Genomic DNA, 25357 nt, shown 5'->3' on the forward strand with positions numbered 1-25357 from the left:
CCGGAGCCACCACACATTCAGGTGTCCTGTCTCCTCGGGCTCCCCTGGCAGGGGGCATTGCTTCAGACCTTGTTTTGAGACCTTGTTTTCAGACCTTGGCCATTTTGAGGAGTTCCGGTCGGGTGCACCGTACAGAGCTCCTCTCCTGGAACTGGGGTCCAGGTTACTGAGAGGAATACCACAGAAAGGAGGTGCCATTTTCACCCTGTCCTAGCAAGGGCATATCCACTGCCATCATGACCTTGACCACCTGGCTTGAGTCCAGGCTGGCAGGTGTCTCCTCTGAGAAGTTGCTGCCTCTCCTTCCCCTTCCCCACTCTTGGGGACGGAGGCTGCACAGCGCTCACTGAGGGGTGGGTGCCCACACTCTGCCCTTTCGGGCAGCTGTCCACAGCACATGGGAGAGGTCTCGCTCCTGCCCATTTGGGAGTCGACTCAGCCATTTATTCATATCAGTGTGGGCTCTCAGAAGTTCGTTTTGCACTTTGCATTCTGGCTCAAACTGTCCCAGCCTTGGCTACTGGGAGCTCTTTCTGGTGGGTCCTGTGCCTTCTTGTTGCGCCCCATCAACGTGGCCCGTGTGTGTGTGAGCCAGCACTTCCTCACCCTCTGGGCCACGAGATGCTCCGGGCTTGTCCTGTGTGTTTCCTGCCTTGGTCCCAGGGTTGGCCATTTCTCCAAGGGGCCCTGCCTCTGCTTCTTGGGCAGCGGTGTTAGAAACCAAGACGTGGCCCAGGGGGTGCCCTGGGGCACCACCGATCCTGGCCCTCTCAGCAGACACAGCAAAGGAAGGAAGTACTTGTGTGTGTCCAGACGTGTGTGTACACATCTGTAAACATTCATACGTGTAACCATCTATCTCTACATTAAGTTAAACACAACGTATTATTTTTAACAGCATAAAATCAGAAATAATTCAGTGTCTCGGAGTAAGGAACAGCCACAGCTTTGGTAGGCTAACCCCACAGGCCGCCATTCAAAGGGCCGGTTTTGGAAACTGGTAACGTGACACCTTGTGTCCAGAAGCAGTGCGGGCTGGCCCCCGGCTCTCGCAAGTGTGCCAGTCACATGTGCCTGTGGAGAAAAGCTTCAGAACAGATGTGGCGAGGACAGTTAGATTGCCGTGGGTTGCTCTGAATCCTGAACCAGTGTGAAATTAACGTGGCTTTTGCGAGAACATCACAACAGTCTTCCCCTGTGTTCTGGCTTGAAGCCAGAAAACATCGGCATATTTAGGTTATTTTTAAAGAAATGAGACGTCTGTCATCATTTTGTTGTGTCCGCTCTTGTACCACTCTTCACGTCCCTCCCAGGTGACAGCGACCTCATTTGTCCCTAGACAGCACCACGGAGCGAGCTGGAAACTTGCGCCCCGAGCGCCGCGGCAGCTGTGCGGGGAGAAACCGTGAGCGTTCTAAGGGACACCTCTCCATGGCAGCGGGAAGCAGAGGCCGTTGAGTGCCCTCTCGCTCCCCACTCTGATCCGTGTACGTGGTTGTCTGAACACCGGCCCCCGTGTCTGCTGGCTCCCATGGCTGCTTGAGCCCCAGATCAGAACACTCCTAGGAGGGTCCAGTCAAGGCCTTCCTAAATGCACAGGGTTAAAAATGCCTTTGGAAGGTGCCTTCAGGAGTCTTCTCAGATTGGGTGGCCACTCGGGAGGGGGCGTGAATGACTGACTAGCCCTGAAGTGTATCGTTTCACGAGGCTGGGGCGGGGGAGAGGGGTAGGAAGTCAGCCCCAGAGACGGCAGATGAAACGCTGGGTCTGCTGTGGCTGCGGCTGGTGGCCCAGTGATCACAGCCCCTCAATTATAGCCCAGCGAGGGGTGCGGGCAGTGGCAGCAGGGTAATTGTGCCTTTGATGAGTTGCTGTAACCGGCCATTGCCTTTGAAATACGATAGCACAACTTGAAGTTTTATTAAAAAACTATTTTTTTCTGGAATCATTGAGAAAGATTTTGTGTTAAAAAAAATCCTACAAAAGCTTGTAATGTATTCTATTGGAGAAAATGGAGAAGAAAGAGGAGAAGAAAGGGGCGAATGTTTCCCATTATCACTCATTTCTGTCGGGGCGGGGGGGGGGCCCTCGGTGGCCCAGCCTGCCCGCACTGGGCAGGAAATGCAAGGGAGCAGCCTCTCTCGACCCTTCCTTTTTCTCACGTGAGACTTTGATTTGCTCTTTGTTTCATGTTTGAGTGGCAGCTGCACAGTGACGGGGCACAGGCGACAGCATTCGCTGAGGAACGGGGCCTACAGAAAGTGGGGTGCTCCTCCTGGTGCCGGAGCCCAGCGTCCCCACCACAGCCCATCTCTGCTGCCACCCTTGTCCTGCAGCCCGCAAGACAAGGAGGCCCAGAGGCCAGGGAACCCAGTCTCTGTTTCCTGATAAGCCACCCTCCCCCCTAAGCAAGCTGTCCCTTCGCAAAACAAACAGCAACTCCGTGCAGACAAGGAGAGAAGCATCCGCTCCCCGCTGCTGAGTCTCCAGTCTGCGCCTGAGAACCAGCCGAGCTAAAAGCCTGCATCACAGATTCACCGTGAAGGGTGCGTTCCGCCCAGCTCACGTCTCAGTCCACGCTCTTGGGGTCAGAACCAAATGCCCAGTTAATTCGGGGGACATCTGGAGCCCTGCTCTGCACTCAATAGGTTTCCAGGCCGAAAGAAAACCCTACTCTCTACCTAATTGGAAGTTCCGGTTTTATGGCGTGTGCTGGAGTTCTTACTCAGTTCTTACTTTTGCTCTTTGCCGGGCCAGTGGTGGTTTCTGTAAGGGTCTGCATCGGCCCACCGTGTCGAAGCCCCCCAGGTCGCCAGTCCAAGAGTGTTGAAAGGAGTCGCCCACGTGGAAATCGTATTTGCGGTAAAGAAAGCCAACCTGAGTTATTAGCAATCAAATCAAAATTTTGTACTTGAGTCGATTAATGATTTCAGAGTTTTACTTTGTTAGATGTTGTTTTTCCTGCTGCCTTTGACCTTGAATTACAAAAAGGACACTAGTCTTGCTGGAAACTGGTGACGACCAAGTTGCTCTGCTTCCCAAACACAGGTCCCCTGTTTGCTTGGCCTTGGGTTCAGTTTAATCCCCTCAGAGGCCCTTTTCACAGAGTTCCCGCCTTGCTCCTTAGGCGGCAGCAGCAGCAGGGAGTTCACCCATTGAGAGCGTCCGGGGCTGCATCTCACATGCAGAAAACCCCGCCTTTTCAGAGGACAGACCACCGGCCCAGTCCCTTTGAGCAAGTGACCATTCCCGCAGCCGCACGGAGGGCATCCCCGATCTCTAACCTCACAACGAAATCGCCCCCGACAAAGACCAGGGTGCTCCCGGCTGCGCGAAACTGAAGGGACAGAAAAGGGCAGCAGAGTCCGTCCCAGCCCCTGGGGGGCGGGCTGCATCAGTGCCCTGGTGTCAGCCTGGGCCTGAAATGCTCCGAGAGCCCAGGCCAACCTCTCTGCACAAGCAGCACTTAACCCACAGCACCTTTAAAGACAAATCGCTGTGCGTCTAGTGTGGGCAGGGTAGTGCTGTCTGACCACGTGACCACCTGGCCGCTCTAGGTGGTACAGGTGCACACCCTCCTGAATGAATGGGGGGGCGGTATTTGTTTCGTTTTCAGGCAAGACATTCTTAGAAGTGAGTGGCACACCTTCTCCACCGAGCCCCCTCCTCAGAGGTAAAAAAAAAAAAAAAAGATCCTACTGGTTCTCTGCATTGCTTCTGGGGGCTGCAGAGCCTCCCCTCGCCAGCCTCGTTGGGGCTCATCAGCGGGGCTCTCGGGGCTGCGCCACGCAACCTCACGGCTGCGTCATTCTGTTAACCAGCCGTCTGAGGAGTACGTATCTAATCAGCACTGTAGCAGGGAGACCGGAGGGCACGTGATGCAAGTCTGTGGTCTCCTGGTGCAGGGGCGGAGGGAGGGTTTGGGATGAAACCCTGCTCGCGTGGGCACGCCCGCCGACCGACGAGCATTCTTACTCCGGTGAGAGCGCCAGTCAGCAGGGTCTCGTGTCGGCCATCTGCTGTCTGTGACTCGTCCTCAGGCACTCACATGCTGTAGGAAGAAACAAAAAGATTTTGCTTACAGAAACAAAACAGAAATTGTCCTTTAAAATAAAATTTTAAGTCATTGGTAAGCTTCTCGTGAACTCACATGAAAAGCTGTAGCTTCCTCCAAATTAGGCAATGTGTAATAATTGGGGGTCGTTAACTCTAAATGATTCCAGCTACTCTGAATTAGCACAAAGCCGTCACTTGCACATTTTTCCTTCCCCTCTTCGTCTCCTGTGGGAAGCCCCAGACTGTTAGTAATTACAAGGAGGTGAGTGGATTACACCACACCTCCTTTGGTCAGTTTGGTCAGCCCGGAGGGGGCGCAGAGGTCTTCGGGGCACAGAGGTCCTCACTAGTAACTCCCAGTGAGCTAGAGCCCACCCCAGTCCTGCTGCTTTGGGATGAGATGAGGCTCAGGTTGGGTAGCCCTTGAGACTGGAGGAGCCGGGGGACAGCCGGGCGGCCTAGTACCAGAAAACCATCAGTCCTCAAGTGTGGGCGTTGGTAGGTCTCTTTCAGGAAGGGGCTGCATCACACGATGTCCCAAGTTCATGTGCCGGTCCTCTTGTCCCCGTTAGCATTTTGGTGCCAGAGGTACCCAGTCACGCCCCTTTTCCTCTCTGATTCTGAGCTTGCGGACAATACCTTCAGGGGGCACGTGTAAGCTCTCTCCATTTCGAGGGTAAATTAGCAACACCGCTGTCACTGCAGGGCCGTAGAGGCCCCTGTGCCATCTTCCCCTGCCCTTTCCAAAGTTCTGACCCTTCTGAACTTTAGACAGTGCGTTCCAGCCAGGGCAATGACGAGGTTCACTGAGGTTTTCTGTGCATTCGTCTCCACCATCCGCTGTCCCTGGGGCCACCGCTTGGTGTGGCGTTCATGTAGCAGTCTGGTCTCGCGCTGGGTGCACTGGGCCCGTTCAGGCACCGTTAAGGGGAGAGTGCTGTCTTGCTTGTGGCTTCCTGTCCCCGGGCCTGCTGACGTCCCTGCTGGCCCAGACTGGGGTTCCGAGAGTTCCAGCCTTAGTGAGGGGAGATCGGTCTCACCGTCTGCGTTCAGGCTGACGGTCAGTTGGCACCAGATCGGAAACTGTGCCGTGGGGTTTGTGCCTGTCATGACCTGCACGTGCGTCTGAGACCGTGCAGAGCTGCGGGGCAGCCGAAGCAGACATTGAGGCCGGCGCCTGCTGCCCCGGGAGACCACCGCTTACCTGGTAAGCGTCCTGGTTGAAGAGAACACACGCACACAGCGCTTGCACTCTGCTGCCTTCTCGTCTCGTAACAGGTGCCGTTCCAATGTTAAAATAATAGTTCTTGCACCCTGGTCAGCTGGCTCAGTTGCTTGGAGCATGGGCCACACACCAAAAAGTTGGGAGTTCGATCCCTGGCACGGGAAGCAGCCAATCAGTGTTTCTCACATCAGTCTCTCTCTCTCTCTCTCTCTCTCTCCCCCCCCCTCCCTGCATCTCCCCCTTCCTCCCATCAACCTCTCTGTAAGATCAATAAGTGTATCCTGGGGTGGGGACTTTTTAAAAAATGAAAAAAATAAATAATAGTCCTTGTGAAAAATAGCAGTGAAAACGTCAAAATCAGTTAGCCTGTGTTTAAATGGAAGTAACTATATTCCTAAAATCTTTTTCCTAAAAAACTAAGTTTCTTAACAAAAACAAAGATGAGCCAGAAAAATGTAATCCCTCCAGCTCGCCCACATGAAGTCCTTGCGCATCGCGGCATGGTGGGAAGGCCTGGGGGCCGGGCTTGCTGCCGTAGCCTGGGGTTGGAGCTCCAAGCCTGTTTGGTGTGGTGTCTCCTTTGTTTCTCTTTGAGGCGAATCTGGGCAGCTGTGGTGCCCAGAACCTGAGCTTTTATCGATGGCCATGTGGTTGTATTTCCCTGTTGAAGCTTCTGAACACGTGGCCGGGGAGCAATCAATGCCCCAGGAGACAGATGCATGGATCAGGACCCTGGTTTCAGCCAGAAAACAGACATTTGTTTGAGGAGAAGAAAAAGGCTTGATGTTTTACACATTGAAATTGATTATTTCATCAATAGGTTAATAGAAAACCAGCCTGCCAGCTCACTTCCTGCCTGGACACCCATACAGTAACTGGAGATCAGAGTGTGAGAAGTGGAAGGCATAAAGCAGGCGAGAAAGGTTTGCTAGCCAGAGCTCCTGCCTCAGAGGGCCAGGCCTCTGTTCTGCCTATTTATATGTAAATGTGGCTCAGAGGTAAGTTTCAGGTGAGGAGTGCAGTGGCTCTGAGGCTGCTGCTTTCCAGAACTTGTGAATTACAGGCCCACGTGCCAGAGCTTCGGCACCAGCACTGGTGGTACTGAAGGGCCTGGTGGTGGTGTACTCAGCATCTATCTCTCAAAGAGACGTTTGGAATGGACCCCTCTGGTTCCCTGTATCCAAGGCCTGACGTTTGTACCAGTGGGCACGTGCAGCCCCCTTTCCCAGGTGTGCTGTTTCCTGGGACAGGTACCTCATAAATTCCTTGAGGATGTAGAGATGAGGGGACACGTCTCCGCCCCTGAAAAATTAGACCCATACACTGCAGAAGGGCTTCCGTCACCAAACTTCAATGCCTGCTGGTTTACAGGTTACATTTCTTATTATTTGTTGCTTTCAAGCTACAAAGTAATGCTTAGGAGTTTAGTTAAAGCTTAACTTTTTCTCTTTAAATCAGGTGACGAGTAAATGACAGCTAGTTCTTTTCCTCATCATTACATAGAATTTGCCTCCAGAAATCACAGTGCTGTGCTGTTGCAGAATGGCGTTTGCTTCCTTAAATGTCTGTATTTCGTGTGTGCGTTTTATGTTGTCACTCCGAAGAAACGCAGTATGCCCCAAGTGCTTGAGATTCACGTCCGCAGCGGAACTGTTCACGGGAACCTGGCTCTCACCCTGGGTCTTTGAACTTGGCGCGCCAGAGCACGCCCCACACTCTTCGAGGTTGAGTGTTCGGGCTTCAAGCCCACAGCAGGCAGGCACAGCCAGCACGCCCTGTGTCAGGAGTGGGTTGGCGTCAGAGCTGACCGCTGGCCACTGGCCACCGCAGGCCTTGACTCCGTGCTGTGAGCTCCAGACACTCCTGCAGAGATGCATACACCTGTTCCCCGAGGTGAGCGCTCCTTGCCTGCACTGGGCGCACAGTTGTCCAAAAACAGCCCGGCGGGAGGTCTGACTGGCTTTTCTTCCTGGCCCCAGGAGTTGAGAGAGACAGGTGGTCTGGTTAGGGTCCTTCACCAACCCTGCACCCTGAGTCCAGGGGTGGCTAGCAGGGTGGGGGCTGATGAAGTGTCGGGGACATGGGGCCCATCCCGCCCCAGCCAGTCACTGCACACCGTGTGAGGGTGGATGGACTCTGCCTGTGTTAAGTTGTTTCTGCATTTGATGTCGGAACCTAGGGGTCCTCCGTGGGTAACGTGGTATTTGGTTTTTCTTTCTGATGCTTTCTTCAGCAAACTGAGTGCTTAAGGAGGCCTGCGTGCTCTTTGGGGTCCTCGGAACCCCACCCAGAGCCTCCTACAGCCCCGAAAGAAGTGGCACCGCCCTTCAACAGCCGCCAGATGGTAGCAGACTTTTGCTGATGTAGGTTACTGTCTAGGCCCAGCTACGTCTGGGCTACATCCAGGGCAAACCATCTTTGTCTGGTAGCAGCCCTGGGTGTGAAGACCTCCGTTCCGCAGCACACCCAGGGGCTGCCCATCACCTGGGTCTCTTGCTCTGTCCTGCTGCCCGATTTTGCCAAATCAAAGGGCTTGTGGCTCCTGGCACCAGAGCTCCTTCAAAAGATGCAACCAGCCCCCAAGGAAAAGGCCAGCTTTGCACCGTTTGGAGTAGCCACATGGAAAACCCAGCAGGGGGACAGGGATGTGTGGGCTTCCTTGCCAGGGCATCTGTTTGATTTTGTGGAAACCTAATGACACTGGTGGACATGCCTCCACCCTGCCCGAGTCGCCCTGCCCAAGGTCCCTGTGCCACTGGCGGGGGTCGGTAGGTGGGGGTTGGGGGGAGCAGAGGCTGGCAGGGACCCACCAGCACCCACTGCCTCTTGGGAACTGATGGAGGTAACGTCACATGCTACTTTGATGTTTCTTTTCTCCCCTTTTCATTTGATTTCTTCTCCTTTTTGTTTTCTCTCTTTTTCCCCCTCTCCCCTTTCTGCTCTCGGGATGCAGCCAAACGCAAAGCTTGGAAACTAAACCGTGTTGGTAGCCTGCGAAATATATACAGCAGCAGCAGCACCAACACCGAAGGTAACGCCGCTGCCCCTCCCCCAGGGCTCACCAGCGCCCCCCGCCATGCAGCTGTGGAAATGCAGCCCCAACGCCGCATGCACCCGTGTTGTGTTTGCAGACCTGTCCCCGTGGCCCCTCCATCTCTCTGTCTGTGTGTTTCAGTTTACCATTCATGTTCCTTTCAGCTTACTTAAATTTTGACCTTTCCCTCCAGTCGCAGACTAGTGATGTTTAAATTATTTCAGAAACCTATTTTCTCCTCTTTTTTTCTTTTGCTTTATACATGTGGGCACTCAATGTAATATTTCCCAAGTTATTACAGTTTTTAAAAGTGTTAGTATCAGGTGTAATGATCTGTAGCCAAATACAATAGTGTGCCGTGACATTTAAGTAACAGTCTTAATTTGTTTTGCGGACGCATTCTCCATAATGCTCCACGCAGCTCCGACCCAGCGGCGGCCGGCCCGGGCCATTTGCATGGGCTGCTCTCGCTTGTAAATTCAGTGTATGGTTGTGTTTCTAAAGGTCGTCTGGTGCCAAAGTTCACAAATTGACTTGCGCTGCTTCTTCTCGGCGAAGACGGCCGTCACTGCTCTTGTATAATGGCAGATTGAATTTCCCCCGCCTTCATCTGAACAACACAATTATAAATTGCCTTTCTCTTCTGATTACAAATGTCAAGGGTCAGGATTATTTTGATGCCAGGCAAAGGGGAGAGGAGCGCCCCCGGCCGAGCCCTGTGGAGGAGGCGGGCGCACGGCGCGCGATGCAAAACAGGCCACACGCCGGCAATCACGGCGTAATGGGGGGGCGTCTCGTTTTTTCACGTAAGTGCCAAAAGGGTCAAGTACTCGCACGCTCGCGCCCTAACACTAATTGACTTATTTGGGGGTGATTATAACTGTAATATTTTTCTTAATGTCACTGTTTTCTGGGCTGTTGATTTTAGCGATTGCCAAGCGGTGGCATTAAATCTCTTGTAAATTTTAAACTGCACAGTGTTTCTGTAAACAAGTCCCGCTCCTCACATCCCGGCCACTAACCCTTGCTGATTTATGTCACCGCCCCCTCTCCTTCCTTTACCCACGACTCTGGTCTCGCCACGGAATGCCGTGCCCTCGGCCAGAAAAATGAATGAATCTGAAAAACAAAAGTACTTGTTAAAGACCGATATTTTAATCATAAATTTTGTTCATTCCTCAAGGGGAAACGGTCTTCTACTAACGCACCAATGGAGCTCGACCCTCGTGGCGTCTTCTCACAAAGCATTCACTCAAGGAAGTGAAAACAAGAGTAGAAGTAATAGAATTTCAGAACCAGTCCCATTCGGCGTCGTTTTTGTCGCATTTTAAAGGGTGCTGACTCATTCACTCTTTTTTAATGTTAGTTTTTCAGCTTGAGGTGCACATCGTTTCCCATGCTGGTATCACACGCATCTCCCTTGTACGTGTGCACGTTCACCGCAGCACGTTTGGTCACCGGCTTCCGGCCTCAGACACCTGAGTCGTGGCAGGCGGTCCCTCACGGGGCTGCGCGGGGCGCGGGGGAGGGCGGAAGGGAGGCACAGCGCCCCACAGTTTGGGGAGCCGAATCCAGCAGGCCGGGGTTGCTGGCCGCCTGGCACGTCTCAGACTCACACGTCTGTCACAGCTCTTTCCCGTGTGTTTGGAAGACACAAACCTCCCTCGTGCCGGGGAGAAGCTCCCTGTGACCACGCTCTGACGTTGTGCTGCCCTCCAGGGACCGGCTCCTTCCCAGCGCAGATCCTGCCCGTGCACACTGTCTGCTGGACAGAGACGCGCACCGAGTTCACGGCCCGCAGAAATGCTCGCCTGAGACCCAGGAACCGCTTGTCGGTCTGATGCCCAGAAAGGCGTGGTTTTTTCTCTCTGTCCAAAATAAGCAACTTCTCGAGTGGGAGGGATTTTATATTGTGGTGGTGTTTTCACATGGTCTCAAGCCGTATTCTTCCAGTTTGCTTCACATTTCTCTTTTCCTAACAAAAATCGAAGAAAAATTGAAAATAAGTAAAAACTGACTTTTTATATTACTGTGGGCTTTGGCTGAAAGCTTAAACATGTGTGGTTTGCATCATAACTGAGTAAAATATCTAAACCGCATTCCTTTGTAACATGCACTTTAACAGCAGAAATACTGAAGTATTTACCAAATGTAGGGCTCCAAAAATTAGCATAAAAGCACAGGCTGTGGACTTCACTTCGGGTCACCTCGGGGGTGAGATTATGGCAGACCTAGCAAATACATGGCGCCTCGGCTCCCAGCTGGCACACTGGTGGTGCTTACCTGGAGACTTGGGTTGAGAAGGATCCTGAGGCTGCACCAGGCTCCCTGGGACCAGCTGTGAATGTCTTCCAGCCGGAGAAAGGCAGGGACGGCACACCCTGGTCACCCAGGCCAGCTGCAGCTTCTGTTGCAGGTGCGCTGAGGGCATAAGGGTGGGACTCAGGGCCCCAGGTAGGAGAGGGTGGGGGAGGCAGGTGCATTGCAGACAAGAGGCCCCCAGAGCGGGCGCCCAGGATCTAAAGGACAGCAACGTGGAGATTCAGGCAGAAGCTGGGAGAAACCACTGGCAGCGCTGAAGTGTTAATGAGGGAAAAACAACTCCGCCGGGGGTTTGCATTGCCTTTCACACTTCCGTGGAGGCGCTGTCGAGTCCCCTGAGACAAATGCCCTCGTTCTGCGACAGCAGAGGTCCGAAGCAGAGAGGATGGCTACTCTCTGCGAGCCTTGGCTACTGTACCATGAGGTCATTTCTAAATGGTGACCACATGGAAGCCGAGTCGGAGTTCTGTGCCTCACCTCTGCAAGTGGATATGTCAATCCGCCCTGCTGAGCGTGGTCACATCTGCCCAGTTCAGATGGCATGTTTTCATCATGTGTTCATCCTCAAATGTGTCGGGGGGTCTGGGTTCCAGCTGTGCAGGGAACCCCAGGAACTGGGCTCAACCCCCTCCTGGGGTCCGTGAGGACCTTGGACGGTGGCCTCTGCATACGCGGTGAGTCCTCGGTTCTGAAGAGGAAGGCCTCTGAGCCGTTGCTGGGTGCACCGTACTGCCTCTCGCAGACATCCGTGAGCCGCCCGTCCGCCCGCCCGCCCACCCCAGCTGGGCACAGAGGTCTGGCTCCTCATGGCCTCAGCAAAAGCTCCAGGTGGTCCTCCTCTTCCCTGAACTGCCCTGAAGACCGATGGACACATCCTTCCGTCTCGTCTCCACTTCCACCCACTCCCCCAAAATGCATCCTTGTCCACCGCCTCCTGTTGAAAACAACTTCCAAATGTGAAGCAGTTACAGCTGCTTTGAGCCCTTTAACCCTTTCCTAGGATTCCGCAAAAATAATTGATGACTGATTGGCCCATTAACCTTTAAAAAAAAAAAAAAGTTTGACAGCCCGGACTTGTGTAATGAGGAAGGCTTCCTCCTGAAACCAGTCTGACGGCGGAGTTGCCTGCCCCTGCGGAGGCAAAATTAGCCCCACGGGGCCTTGTCTGCATAGAAACTGGACGCAATTAGTGTAATATCCGGTATTATTAATGTCGTTGGGAATAATTGGGAAGGTTGGTTTCGACAGGTTCATGGTGCTAAAATACTGTTAATGGTGGGCCTGGCCACAGCCAACCGTTAAACACGGAAAACGGTTCAAGTCCCTGTGAGCCCAGTCGCAGAACTTCATGAAACAGTGAGCCCTGGAGCACCACTTGGGGAAACCCACCACGCCCCTTTCTTTGAGGCCTGGGCTTGCAGGGGCTTCGGGGCCACGCCGTCGGGGCCCTGGGGCTGGAATTCTGCAGACCGGCGCGTCTCTCCAACTGAGAGACGCGCCTCCCCGTGGATGTCATCAGGAATTTCCAGGCCCGGAGCTCTGTTTTCCGGAATGAATTAAATATGGGCCACTGCGATTATCACCAAGAGTGGGTTTGTGGTGGTGAGGTGAAGCCACTGGAGATGAAATGCGGCAGCGGGGCACTTCCCCCCTGGAGCACTCACTCTTCACGCAGCAAAAGAGGTGACAGTGTGGAGGGAGCCCAGCCTGCCTTTCTGAGTGGTCGGCCTCACACTCCAGCTATACCGATCACGAAAACATCATCACACAGTCCCTCCCTCGAACACAAAGCCCTTCGGTCCATCCGTGATTTGAATAGGCGGGACCGGCTTATAAAAACCCGCCTTTGACCATGTTAGCATTCTGTCTGCGCAGAAGGTGGGAAGACGTCTGGGTCCCAGGATCTCCAAGCCGTTGCCCTAATGAGTGCAGCAGTCACTGTGGTGATACAGCCGGGCAAGCAGGGCTGAGTCTGGGGTGGCCCCGCTGCCGCCCAGCGAGAAGGCCAGGCAGCGGGCCGGAGACTCGCCTGGCAGCAGGTCTTTTCTCCAAGCACGAGCCAGCACTGGGGCTGGAGATGACACAGCCCATTCACAGGGATTTAGGCCAAGAAAGGCAGACAGTGGATGGTCCATGCAGCCAATTGCAGGAGGCTGGAGCTGGCTGCGTGGTCACCTGTATCCAGGACCCTGGACAGCCTCCCGCTCCTGCCCCACCCTGCTGGTCAGCCGCATTCTCCCCCGCAGAGGTTTTTCTTCCCGGGGAGGGACAAGGTACCTGAACCTGCGGGCCCCGTGTTGACAGCCCCCAGGTGAGAGGGGATGGGAAGGGGCACCGCAGCCCCACCCCAGGCACGACAGCCTGAAGAAGCTGCGGTCACAGGCCCCCAGAGCAGAGTAGAGCAGCCAAGAGCCTCACATGCTTGGGTCATCCTGGTGTGGGTGGGACTGCCCCTCCTCCATGCTGACCAGCCACTGGAGAGTTCCTGGTTCATAATCGCCACCTCCATTGCCTTGCATCCGGGGACCACTGTGATGGCGAGGGAGGTGCTTTCCAGTGGCCAGTCATCACCTCCAGTGTTCTCCAGGTGCGGTCGGTTTAAAACACTGCTACGCTGGTGACAAGCTGGTTAGAGATTGGGGGACAACCACTTCTGGAAGAGCCACCTCCTGCTCTCCTAACATCAGGAGTCAAGAAGAACAACAGAAGTCACCAGGACATGCAGAGCCCCTGCTGATTCCCAGGGGACCCCTAGAAGAGCCCCTTTCCTCGACGTCCATGTGTGTCTAGGGAAGGGAAGGGGGCAGAGCGGGGCACTCTGCGAGGAGCACGGCGGGAGGGTGTCCTCGAAGCTGCTGTGCTTCCTGGTGAGCTGGAGCCCAGGAGTCCTGCCTTCCGGTGCCTGTGATTTACCACGGCGGCAGCTGCGTCACCTGCGTCACCAGGAAGCGAGGTGTTCCTTCATGGGAGTCGCCCATGGCTCCATGGGCCTCATCCCTGTTTTCTTTAATCTTGGGAGGCAGAGGAGAGCCATGTGACAGATTTCATTCAGTTCTGAGATCCTGACTAGGTCTGCAGGTATTAACGCAGCACCCTTTCTCAAACAACAGCAACAAAAACTCAGCCTCACTGGGCCCCGTCTGGTGACTCTGCAGGCAGGTTTTAACCCTTCCTTCTGGAAGCTAGACGGTGCCTCCTGTAAAGACATCTTCGCCATGGCCCCGCCTCCCCACCCTTTTCTCCACAGTGAGCCGGTCCCCTCTCCCCTGGGGGCCCCGATGCTGGCCTGCACGGTCAGCAGGAGCCCCTCCACAGGGCCCACCTGGGAGAGGCAGCATTGCATCTTTATTCCGGAGCTGTTCTGGACCTCAAGTGGACCGGGCTGGGGGAGTCGTCTCCTGCATGTGGGCCAAGCTGTGCAGTTAAAACAAAAAAATTCCCAAAACACTCCTTCATCAGTGTTTCTCTGCTCATTGAGCTGCTGCTGAGACTGAGGAGCCCTGAATGCCAGGCTTGATGTCCCTGCCCACCCCATGCTGTGACTGGGAAGGGCCTCTGTGTGTGCGTCATACGCCTTTGACAGACACACGTACAGGCAGTCACAGCGATCCCACAGCAGTATTGGCACCGTGGGTTTTCACGCACGTCTTTATTTCCAGGGCGCATGCCGTTCCAGGTCACCGTCACCCCGCAGGACTTCCCCCTAGAAAGAAGAGCGCCTGGCGCAGAGAGTTCTGCGTGGCTCTTCCCTGGGACGTGAGCGCTAGCGGTGCTTTCCAGGGTCACTAGGGCCGTGTCGTGCAGCTCACCCTTGCAGCCCCAGGGGCTTCTCCGCAAGCCAGTGTCCCCAGGCCTGAGCCACAGGGCAGCCTGCGTCTGCTTGCTCTCGGCTCTGGTGAGCCCTACTGGTGTTTCATGAGAGCGAGCAGGCCCAGCCGGGGCTTCCTTGACCAGGCGATGAAGCAGGGAGGCATCTCCTGCCCCTCTCGGGAGCTCTTGGGCGAATCCATCACCGCTGAGTGGGCTGTGGGTCTTCTTGGGACCACCCGTTCCAGGTGACTGCCGGCCCGCAGTGGCCCTCTGTGTCGTGACTTCTGGGGAGTTATTTGGCTTATTCACAGTTCTGTGTGTCTCTCCTTCGCTCCCTCATAGATGGAGAAAAGTAAATTTAAACATATGTATTTAAATGTGGTTTCTGTTTGAGCCTGGGGTGTAGAAATGCAGTTCACCTTTCGTCACCTTGGTCTTGTATTTTGCTGTCGTTGGGTCTCATAACGTGCAGGTTGTCTGGGGCTGCAGGCGTGAACAAGTGTGTAACCCGTGAATGGCGTCGTTATCCGTCCAGTTCTTCCTTAGGCCTTTGTTTCTCCACTTTGTCTCATGCTGGCCCGCGGGGCCGTCAGCAAGTGCCCTTTGACTTGAAAGGATGGCTTCTAAGGGCCATTGTTAGGAATAGCCACGTGGCGGGGCTCGGAGCTGCGCTCACTGCCCGCTGTATGCAAGTCCGTCTCGTCCTGCCATCGAAGGTGGTACGCATGTTTGCTTTCCTGAGTAAACGGCTTCCCTCTCCTGATTTGGAAGGAGATCCCGTTCTGTTTCTTTTCTTGTCGTGGTCGTTGTAGCCTATGTATCAAATTTATCAAAATCCGAAGCCAGTGCTCACTTCCCTGGGGAACAGTACAGAGCCCCGGGACGCGTCTGCTCTGCGCCTCCGCCCTCGTTTCTCCGGGGTCTGCACCTGCCCCGAGGTAGACCTCACGCGAGTAGTGTTTGACGCCATCTTTGGATGTGTAGGTAGCTACACATCCAACTTTTAATTCACTCACCAGCCTTCTACCTCTAACCTTTCTAGAATCTTCTCAAGTGTACCTTTCAGTGGTTCCTTTAGTGAGAGTCTGTCGGTAATAGGCTCTTTCCATTCTTTTCTTGAAAGCCAGTTTGTCTGGACCCCAATTCTAGACGTTCTCTCCTCCCCGCACTTCGAGCACGCTGTCGCTCCGACCTGCAGGCGGGCAGATCCCTCCCGAGGAGCTGTTGTCCGCACTACAGTCATGTGCTGAAGAGAAGCTGCCTTTCCTTGCTTCGTTCTTAAGAGCCTCTTTTTGTCCTCGGTTTTCCAGTTTTGCCAACTTCGGGTGTGGTTTTCCTTGTGATTGGTGGTCCCTCTCCACAAACCTGGTGCTCCCAGAGCAAGAAGTGCATGTCGTGCGCGGTCCTGTGGCCTGCACGCGCTTTGTCTGGCCCGTAGGTGCACCGCTACTTCCGGCACCTGCCCCCCCCCCTCAGCCTTCCTCTGTCACAGTGCCCGCCCTCCCTGTCGCCCCTTTCTCCAGGACTGCGGGCCTGCCCAGCCGTTCTCACCCCACCCCCTTCTTTTACCCCAGCCCTAAACAACTGTCATTTGAATTTCCAGACGACTGGCCTTTTACTTGGAGCCACCTAGTGTGTTTTCATGGTCTCCCTTTACTTGAAAATTCAGGAGAGTCTTTTCTTCTACTTCCTTAAACACTTCACGGAGCCGTTTTGGACCCCGTATCTGTGACGCTTGGGGCTCGGGTGCAAATGCACTGTCCCGGATCCTGGCCGTTTGCTCGGGTCCCACCCACGTGGGTGGGCGCATTTGGAACGGCTTCCTTCCGAGGACTCACCAGGAGCCACAGGGCCCTGCAGCCCCGTTCCTTTGGGGTCACTGGATGCCGGACTCGGGACTCCCTCTGGCACCCGACCATGGTTCCATCTGTTGAGCCACCCACGTGTCCGCTCCTTACAGTCGCCTTCCCTTTTGGGGACTTTCGGCCCCTAATTCTCACAGTCTGGTTTCTTGATGCATGGATGTGATTTGAGTGGGGAGAAAGGGGTAGGCTTGGGGCTCGGCCATTATGCCTTAGACGGTTTTTGTAGGGAAGTGTGTTAATAAAAAGTGCGATTTGTAGGGAAGGCCCTGCCCCGTGTCTCGGGCGTCGTAGTGCCGGGCAGCCTGAGGTGGAAGGACCCGGGGAGGCAGGTGCAGGCTGGGGATGCTGGTGAGCAGCGCTGGCACCAGTAGGGTGGCAGTGGGCAGGCGGAGGCATCTGGGTGGTTTTGGAGTTTTATGACCAGAACCAGCACCGTAACCAGTAGCAGGAGCCCATGAGGACCACAGCCGGTCTGGTTTGTGCATGTTAATTTGATGTGAGGACCAAGTATTTGAGGACTGTCTGTGTGCAGTTTTTAATTCTCTGAATGATTGGATTTGGGGGTTAGGCATACAGACGTGAGGATTGTCCTCAGGTGTTAGAAGTGATTCCAGCGCCAGAAAGACCACTCGGAGCTGAGCAGGGGGAACAGGTGGCGGGCAGGCCGTGGGCATCCCCACCGCCCCAGGGCAGACATCACTGACTGATGGTCGCTCTCCTTCTCCAAGACCCTAGAGCCAGCCGGGGACCCTCAGCCAGGGTCCTGGTGCATGTGGAGATAGGAAGGAGTTGAGAGCCATCGCGGGTCACTCCCATGGGTGTCAGAATTGACGGAGGGCCCTGCTGGTCATCTTCAAGGTGCCACATGCCCTCCAAGAAAACGAACCCACAGCAGTTTCACAAAAGGCGGTGCCTGCCTTCCCTATGTCCAGGGACCCTTCAGAGCAAGTTCCACAGATGTAAGCCCCACTCAGCAGGCAGCTAAATCCCAAAAGCGCAGGTGCATTTTGTGCATAGAGCACAGGACTCTTGGCACCAGAGCTCGCAAAGCTTGCTTGCAAAGGCATCCTGGCCCCACCTCCTTGGCCACGCGTGGTGCTTTAGGGAAGCAGTTCCGCAGGCCTGGTGGGCGTTAACAAGGATGTGAGCATCCCCTTCCTGGGCCTGTCTCCACCCCCCTGGGGTCAATGGGTCAGGGGGAGGAGTCTCAGGCACAGAGTGGGGGCTGCTCCTCTCCTGAGACTGCTGGGAAGCAGCTGGGGCAGGGGGACAAGGCTGTAGTTTCTTCAGAGATGAGCTGAGTGAACATCCTTGTCTGGAGGTCAAGGGCTCCTGGTAAGGTAGGGTCTTGAGAGCCCTAGAGCAGCAGGGAGCCCAGCAGAGGTCAGGGGCCAGAGGTCAGGGGTCACATGGGGCGAGGGTGCTGGGGACCCGAGAGTGCAGGGGGCACCATGCAGCAGATGAGTGAGCTGCGTGGCGGTGTGCAGACAGCTGAGAGGATAATGAACTGCGGCAGTGGTCACCCACGTAGGTCGGCAGGTCATCACCGTCACTAATAACAACTGCTCACCAGGTGATGCGGCAGCAAGCTCACGGCCCAGTGACTGGAAACTAGGAAGCAAATGAGATGTGGGCCTGCGGGTCCAGCAGGAGGCTTCCCAGCCGTTATCTGTGGCGGGTCACGCTGTGTCCGTGTGCTGCCACCACTCTCGTTTCTGCAGCGGGGATGGGGCGGTGAGAGCAGAGGACAAATGCTGATGATCAGGGGGTGGCCCCGTGGCCCTGTGTCTGCCTGAATTAGCATGCGCTGGTTAGCCTGTGGGAACACTACGCAGCGGGTCGCCTTCCCCCACAGTGAGGGTAAGGAAGGGGCCTCGAGGGCCCGGAGCTTGTTTAAAGAGCCCGACGGGGCACATGGCCAAGCAGGGTTTGATGCAAGTCTGACTCACTCTCATCCAGACTGTCGCCGCATGCGGCTGCTACGTCCCTTCAAATCTCCCTGGACGCACTGTCTATCCCAGTCTGGAGACGATGGGATTAATGCCTTCCCGGGTCTTCTGCCGGCACAGAGCTGGAGGCCTGGCACATCCTCTGCTGCCGCGCGCAGCGGCCAGTCTGCACACGCGTGCTTACACAGAATGGGAGCTGTGCCCTGAGATTAGCAGCACCGGCTTGGTGTGCGTCCCGCAGACACAGGGGCCGGGGGTGAGCAGTCAGTTAACGCTGGGGTTCTCCCGCGTTGCTTCGCCTGCACCCGGCACAGAGAGGCCGACATGCTGCTTTTTATTTTCCTCGTCCCCCAGGCAGAGATGGAAACCTGGCTGCACCACGCTGGCTGTGGGAGCCAGACTGGGAGTGCTTGAAGGTCTGTGGATTCGTCTCCGAGCTTCGGGCCACCAGCCCCATGTGGGCGCCACAGAGCCCAAGAATACTCTTCCGATGGACGCCTGGCGGAGGGGCTGCCGTGGCATGGAAGCCAGACTCTCACCCCACCCCCACTCTGTGTTTCAGAGCAAGAGGAGAACTTCGAGTTCGTCATTGTGTCCCTCACTGGCCAGACGTGGCACTTTGAAGCCACCACATATGAAGAAAGAGACGCGTGGGTCCAAGCTGTCGAGAGCCAGATCCTGGCCAGCCTCCAGTCGTGTGAAAGCAGCAAGAATAAGGTAAGGCCCGCAGGCACTGCCGACCGTGGGTGGGGTGCGGGGGGCCTAGGACAGCCCAAGGAGGGCCCGGGGAGGGCAGAGCATCCCTGGGCTCGGTGACGGCCAGGCCCCGGTGCTCCTTCTGAGCAGAAGGCTGGCAGTGTTTCATTCAGTAACTAGAGGCCATTACTTAACATTATTTAGCCAGGAAGAACAAAACAACTTTAACCTGCGTTAGAAAATGCCCAGTGTATATTCCTTACACAAACGCCATTTTCCCATTCTCTTCTTCCCTTCAGGGATTCCTTCAAATTCATTATTTTAATGCTTGGATGTTTTGGGCCCCTTTTCTGGGACATTTGAGTCTTGGAGAGCATTTTCAAACTATAGTCAACTCAGAACTAGAGAAGGAATGCTGCCCACCAACCCACGGTTTCATTCGCTAGTTCTGAGTTGACTCAGAACAATTTAAAGAAATTCCTGCCCATGATTTATGTTCAGCTTTGTCATTAAGAAGGGAGCCCGTCTCTCAGAAAGATGGAGTATCTTATTTTATTACCCTCTTTAACCAGGGTAAACCAGACCACAGTCATTATTATTATAATGTAATTTGCTTCTCTTCTTAAAAGCGGTTTTATACCCAAGGTGGGCTGAAGTGCTGCCTTTCATTTCTGAGCTCCTCGGCCTCACAAATCCCACAGCCACAGACGTGGCTCCCGGAGCAACGCAGACACTCCCTGGCCCCCTCGCCTGTGGGGAGCCTCCGCTGGTGTCCCCCCACCAAACGGGGGGGGGTGTAGTTTCAGAACAGGAGCAGGGGCGGGGGGTGCATCTGAGCAGATACATCTCCAAATCTGGTATAAAGTCGCAGTGTCTCGGGTCAGACCGAAGCTATACCACGTCAGCCGGATTCAGAAGGATCTGGAAGCGTGTCGGCCTCTTCCCTCATGCCTTGCCAGGCTCTCTCGCTCTCCGTGAAACTTGCGGCCTCACCCTTGGGTCTGACGCAAACACCAGCTTTCAAATGCCACCCTTCGCTCCTGCGAGTCGGGTCACTGTCCTGGGTGGACACACTGGGCACTGAGGAAGCAGGCTCACCTCTGACCCCCCGGGGCGTGGCCGAGCAGGTGCAATGGTGTGCGCCCAGAAGTAACACCCACGAGGAATGAATAGCTTGAGGGCAAAATATGGACCAGGTGAGAACGAGCTACAAGGTGTGTGAGCTGCCTGTGGGTAGTCCCGTTGGTAGCAGGATGGACGTAGGCATCCACCCATATGCTGCCACAATGACACCGGTGGACAGGGACGGCCGGACACATCCCTGCAGGTGCTCCAGGGGCCAGTGTAAACAAATGGTCAAACGAACTTGGGATACTGGGGTATCTAACCGAAGGGCACAACCCCAACAATGCGTCACACCGTGCTCCTCAGACAGTAGCAGTTGGCTGGCTGTAACAGCAGTGGTACACGAGGAAGTATCCCACATCAGACAGTCGACATGACGTGGTTCAGTTCAGGAAGAATTCTTAACAAAATCAAGCTTATTCTAAGTGGCCTCTGAAATCCATTTGGTTTTAACCATTATATTAAATGCATGCAGTGGCAGCCTTAAAAATGGCACATAGCCTTTCCCCTCACACCTCAACGGCCAGGAGTTTCTTCTGAGTCAACACCCACGGGCTCGAGCAGAGCCCCAGCACTGGGTACGGTGGAGGGAAATCAGAGACGTCATACATGAGGCATCGGGAGTGGAATATTGTGCAGCGTTTAAAACGATGATGTCGGAGAAAACAGGATGGCAGCGAGAGACAACGTCTTACTAAGCTAAAAGGCAGGTTTCAAAGCAATGTAGGGTGCACTGCCTTTTCAGGACATACTTACATGCATGTACATGTGCTTAGAGAAAGGCTGCAAGAATAGTTACCAAAATGTTAACAAAACTTACCATGATGAGTATGTACTAGTTTGTAGCTTATCAAGTTCCTTTCCTCCTCCCGTACGTTCTGAACTTGCTCCGAGGAGACGCTCCTGTGAATGCACGCATAGCCACGCCCTGCCCCACTCACCCCTCCCTGCTCCGGGTGGGTCAGTGATGTTGTCATGGTTGTGGCAACTGAGAAGTCTCCAAAGGCAATGCAGGCGTGGGGTGGGCGTGGTCTCCTGGCTGGGACCACAACCTGTGTCTTCATGGTGCCACCGAAGCCTTGCCCTTCGCTCTTTGGCAGAAAAATTCGTTTCCCCTCCTTTACTGTTCGCCCTGGGTAGACACAGCACAAGCACCTTAACCAATGGCATCACCCTGGCGGCAGGGGGTTTGTGCTCATTCACAAGGGACCCGGGTGGAGCCCTGTCCCCACATCTAGCAGAGCCATTCTTACCCGATGAAGCGAACGTGGGGTGCCCCCACGTGGCGCGACCTGGTTAGTTATGCTTTATCGTACAGACCGCAGAAGAGGGCGAGAGTTTGGAACCACCCACCTGCCACGTTTGCCCGCAGTCGGTTCGCTTTGGCCCTGGTGGTGCGAGGGGCCAGTGCGTTTCCCTCGGGTTCTCATCACTGGTGTCTGTGTCTCCCCCACGTCCAGTCCCGGCTGACGAGCCAGAGCGAGGCCATGGCCCTGCAGTCCATACGGAGCCTCCGCGGGAACTCTCACTGCGTGGACTGCGAGACCCAGAGTAAGTGGACACCCTGTGTGGTGGGCAGTGGGGTGGCCCCAGCCAAATTGCATGGGCCCAGTCTGACGTCTTTGGCTCAGAGACTGTTGGGTCGTGTCCTGGCTGTGGCTGTCACTGTTCAGGCCTGGTACCCGACCAAGCCTTAGAGCTGCTGAAGCTCGCAGGGGAGTAGGCAGCAGCAGTGCTCTGAGCTCTGGGGTTGCTGTGACCGCAGGGTGACTCGTGGTGGTGGGGGGGGGGGGGGGGTTCGGAACCAATAAGAGATTCTCGCAACAGTTCAGGTGAGCGCAACACAGGGATCCAAATACACCGGTGACAGTGGGGACACTGTGTGGAAGCACTGACCACAGCCCTTGGTGGGGGCTGCATGTAGGGACAGAGGGGGGTGGTGAGGGACAATGAGTGTGGCATTGAGCTCAGCCGCAGAGGTGAAGGCAGGTGCCTCTGGGACTGGGCTTGCTCTCTGGGGTACGTGGGACCTGACCGACCGCCCACCCACGCCAGCGCAGACAGCAGCGTCTGCACCCCTCTCAGGACCTGTCCTTGGACTTGAAGAAATCGGTCCCTTGGTGTGGTCCCGCACATTCCCAGCAGCTGCCTGCCGTGGTGCGGGTCGGCCTGGGCATTGGCCACTGTTGCTGTAAGCCCAGTGTTGCCCCCACGAACCCATCCCTTTCCTGCCCTGCTTTCCTGCCCCATCAGCTCCCACCACACCAGCTCTGCCTCTGCTCGGGAACCCATGCTTCCTCACACCTCTGCCCCGCCACCCCGCCCCTCAGGCCTATGTGCCTGGGCCCACCCCTTGCTGTGTTCTGGAAAGCCTGTGTTGAGGCGGGCCCTGGGACCCAGGGAAGGTGCAGTGGCTGCTCCAGCTGGGAAGGCAGCCTGCGTGGAGGCATGGTTCGGGCAGAGGTCTCCCAGAGGCAGTGTGCAGGCTGCCCTGACATCACCCCGGCAGTGGGGCTTCCTGTGCTTAGGGACAGGGGCCGCCCCCAGGAAGGAAGCTCTCTGCTGAGGTAGTAGCAGTGGGAAGCTTGACCAAGCAGAGGGACAGCACACGCAGGGGACTCCTGAGAAACAAGTAATGGGGGAGTCCAGTTCTGACCGTGCTGATAGAGACTTTGCACTTGACCTGAATGGCCAAGGGTGGCCGCCGGTGGGTGTTGAGTAGGGGTGGGGCAGGATGGGGAAGTGGAAGGTGAGCCCTTTCCCCAACACTGTGACAGTGGCAGGGACCAGGGTGGGTGAAGTGGGGGCAGGAAGGAGCCTGTGGACGCGGTGACTGGCTGGGGGAGGACAGACCTTGGCTGGCATAACTGGATGAGTGCCACGCCCTCCGCTGCAATGGGAAGGGCCCCCGGCGGACGCGATGCTTGCACGGTGGAGGGAGGTGGCCAGGCGGTACCTGCAGGACCAGATGGAGATGTGCCACGGGGCCTGCGTGTGGGGCTGGGCGTAGGTCTGTGGGGCATTGTCAGATGCGGGTGGGAACGGACCCCCCGGGTTGGGATGAAATGCCGGGAAGGGAACATAGAACCAGAAGACGCCATGTAGCCCCGCTGATGCTCAGGCAGACTCAGGGGGAGACTTGGGAAGGAACCAGGCTGGAGCAGCCAGTCAAGGGGGAGAAAAGTCCAGGGCGGGCCTGGACCCAAAGGCGTCAGAGAGCCTTGGATCCCAGAGAAGGGTTAGAGGTGGGGGAGTGAAGACTGCCCGTGGCCCTGAGGGGGGGGGGGGTTGGGTAGGGGCGGGCACTGAAGCCGAACTGGCCCGTATAGAAGTTGGGCTCCAAGGGTAGAGCGGACAGCTGAGAGCCGGGGAGAGGCAGGGTGCGGGCGTTTCTGCAGACTATTCGCCAGGCCACCCCTTCCCGAAACACCCATGAGGCCCCGGGCCAGACCCGCTCCATGGAGCCCTGGCCTTGGTTCTTCTGACTGTGCTCTCTAACGTTTAACCAGCATTTCCTTGTTTGTTTGTTTTAATTATCTTTATTTGGGGAATTTGCTCTCTCTTCCCACCTGCGGCCACAGCCCTCTCTTCTCGAGTGCACCCTCCGGTCTGGCATCCGCCTTCCTGAGCCGGGCTCAGACGTTAAATACAGAGCTGGCTGGTTTCTGACGGGTTCGCACGCCGCCTTTCCTGGCCCTTTGCCATCTGCAGAATGACTCAGTAAAAATGGTGTTAGCTCCCTGTTTTGTCGTTGTTATTGCTGACCCTTCAAGTGCACCTGGGGCAAATGTTGATCATCCCAAGTGGTCTGAAAGCCGCTGTAACTGTCAGGCTCAGCCCCATGTCTACAGATCATCTGTAGAGTCCAGCGTGAGGCCAGCCCGGGGTCCCAGGCTCTTCTCTGAACGCACTTGTTGTCCTCAGCACCGTGTTACAAAAGCCCCTTACCACTTATGCCTCGAGTCAGGGCCAGTGGTACAGGGTGGGGCTGCACCAAGGACCTGCCACACCGGGAGGGCATCAAGGTGCACTCCTAAGTGAGGTCGCTGGAAACCATAGTCTTTTGTAGTGGGGTGCCTCCCTTTCCTCTTTGAAATCTGCCAACGGGCCCGTCCAGGACTAATGAAAACTCGGGTGTGCCCACGGGCGCAGAGGCGGTCATGAGGGACATCCTGGCTTCGGGAACGACTGAGCTGCCCCTCACCAGCAGCCATCTGCAGCAGACACCAGGTCACACGTGACCTTTTCACGTGTGTCTCTCCTCTCGAGAGCACTGCTGCTGGAGCTGTATTGGGAAGTGCATCTCTGTCCAAACCAGCGATCCCAATTGTCTCTTGTTTGGGACACTCCAAGGCTTTACTTCGGCCAAGGCCAGATGTTTAAATGTACCACAGCATGTTTGATTTCTCCAGACACCCAAAACAGCAACGAGTACTGACCAGGGAGCGTCTTTCAGCCGTGTGACCAGAGGGAGGGGGTCTAGTGGCGAAGCCTGTGCGATCCGTGGTTTGCCACTGAGACCCTGGGGGGCGGTAGCCCACCTGGGGATGGTCTGACCGCATGTGGCACCTGCTCCCCCCCACAGACCCCAATTGGGCCAGCCTGAACCTGGGCGCCCTCATGTGCATCGAGTGCTCGGGGATTCACCGGAACCTGGGCACCCACCTGTCCCGAGTCCGGTCGCTGGACCTGGACGACTGGCCCATCGAGCTCATCAAGGTGATGCTGTCCATCGGGAACGAGCTGGCAAACAGTGTCTGGGAAGAGAGCTGCCAGGGGCGGGCGAAGCCCTCACTGGACTCCACCAGGTAGGACCGCGGGAAGGGGTGTGGCTTTAGGGCCTGTGGCCCACCGCTGGGCTTCCACAGTTAGAACAGCCCCGGCGCGCTGTAGGAGTGCCGGCCAGACCAGCGCAGCCGGGTCTGTGTTTAAAATCGGGCCTCAGGCGGCGTGGGCAGCTCAGACTCCTCAATTTTTTGTTTCTTTTTTACACCTTAGGGATTCCTCTCCCCCTCCTAGAAACGCATTAAGCTTCTAACCTTATGAAAACATCACTGTTAATTAATGAATTTCTAATAGGCGTAAGCTGCACTGTTAACACGAATTATAGATTTTCGATTCTTCCAATTTCCTATTCTTAGATCTTTGATAAGCATTCTCTCGATTGATACATAGAAAATAAGTGAGTTTATGCAAACAAAATATATTTTATATCCTAAAATATATTTCTAATACAGTAAATCAACCAAGATTGGCATATAATATACCATGACCC

The 25357-nt window shown here is 55.5% G+C and overlaps 1 protein-coding gene across 9 annotated transcripts in view; it reads left to right on the plus strand.

Annotated features, from left to right (window-relative positions):
• The window catches only part of AGAP1 (ArfGAP with GTPase domain, ankyrin repeat and PH domain 1), a 409905-nt gene that overhangs the window by 345802 nt on the left and 38746 nt on the right, over positions 1-25357 (plus strand). For 5 of the 9 annotated variants that reach the window (XM_045197998.2, XM_045197999.2, XM_053919243.2 and 2 more), the window contains 4 exons: positions 8235-8312; positions 18824-18978; positions 21543-21633; positions 24668-24890. In XM_045197998.2, the coding sequence (XP_045053933.2) occupies positions 8235-8312; positions 18824-18978; positions 21543-21633; positions 24668-24890 (547 nt within the window). The remainder of the gene's footprint in view (positions 1-8234; positions 8313-18823; positions 18979-21542; positions 21634-24667; positions 24891-25357) is intronic. The other 4 variants (XM_024564316.3, XM_053919242.2, XM_053919241.2 and 1 more) reach the window with 1 other exon arrangement.

The sequence above is a fragment of the Desmodus rotundus genome, chromosome 2 (genome assembly GCF_022682495.2).
Source record: "Desmodus rotundus isolate HL8 chromosome 2, HLdesRot8A.1, whole genome shotgun sequence".
Lineage (NCBI taxonomy): Eukaryota > Metazoa > Chordata > Mammalia > Chiroptera > Phyllostomidae > Desmodus > Desmodus rotundus.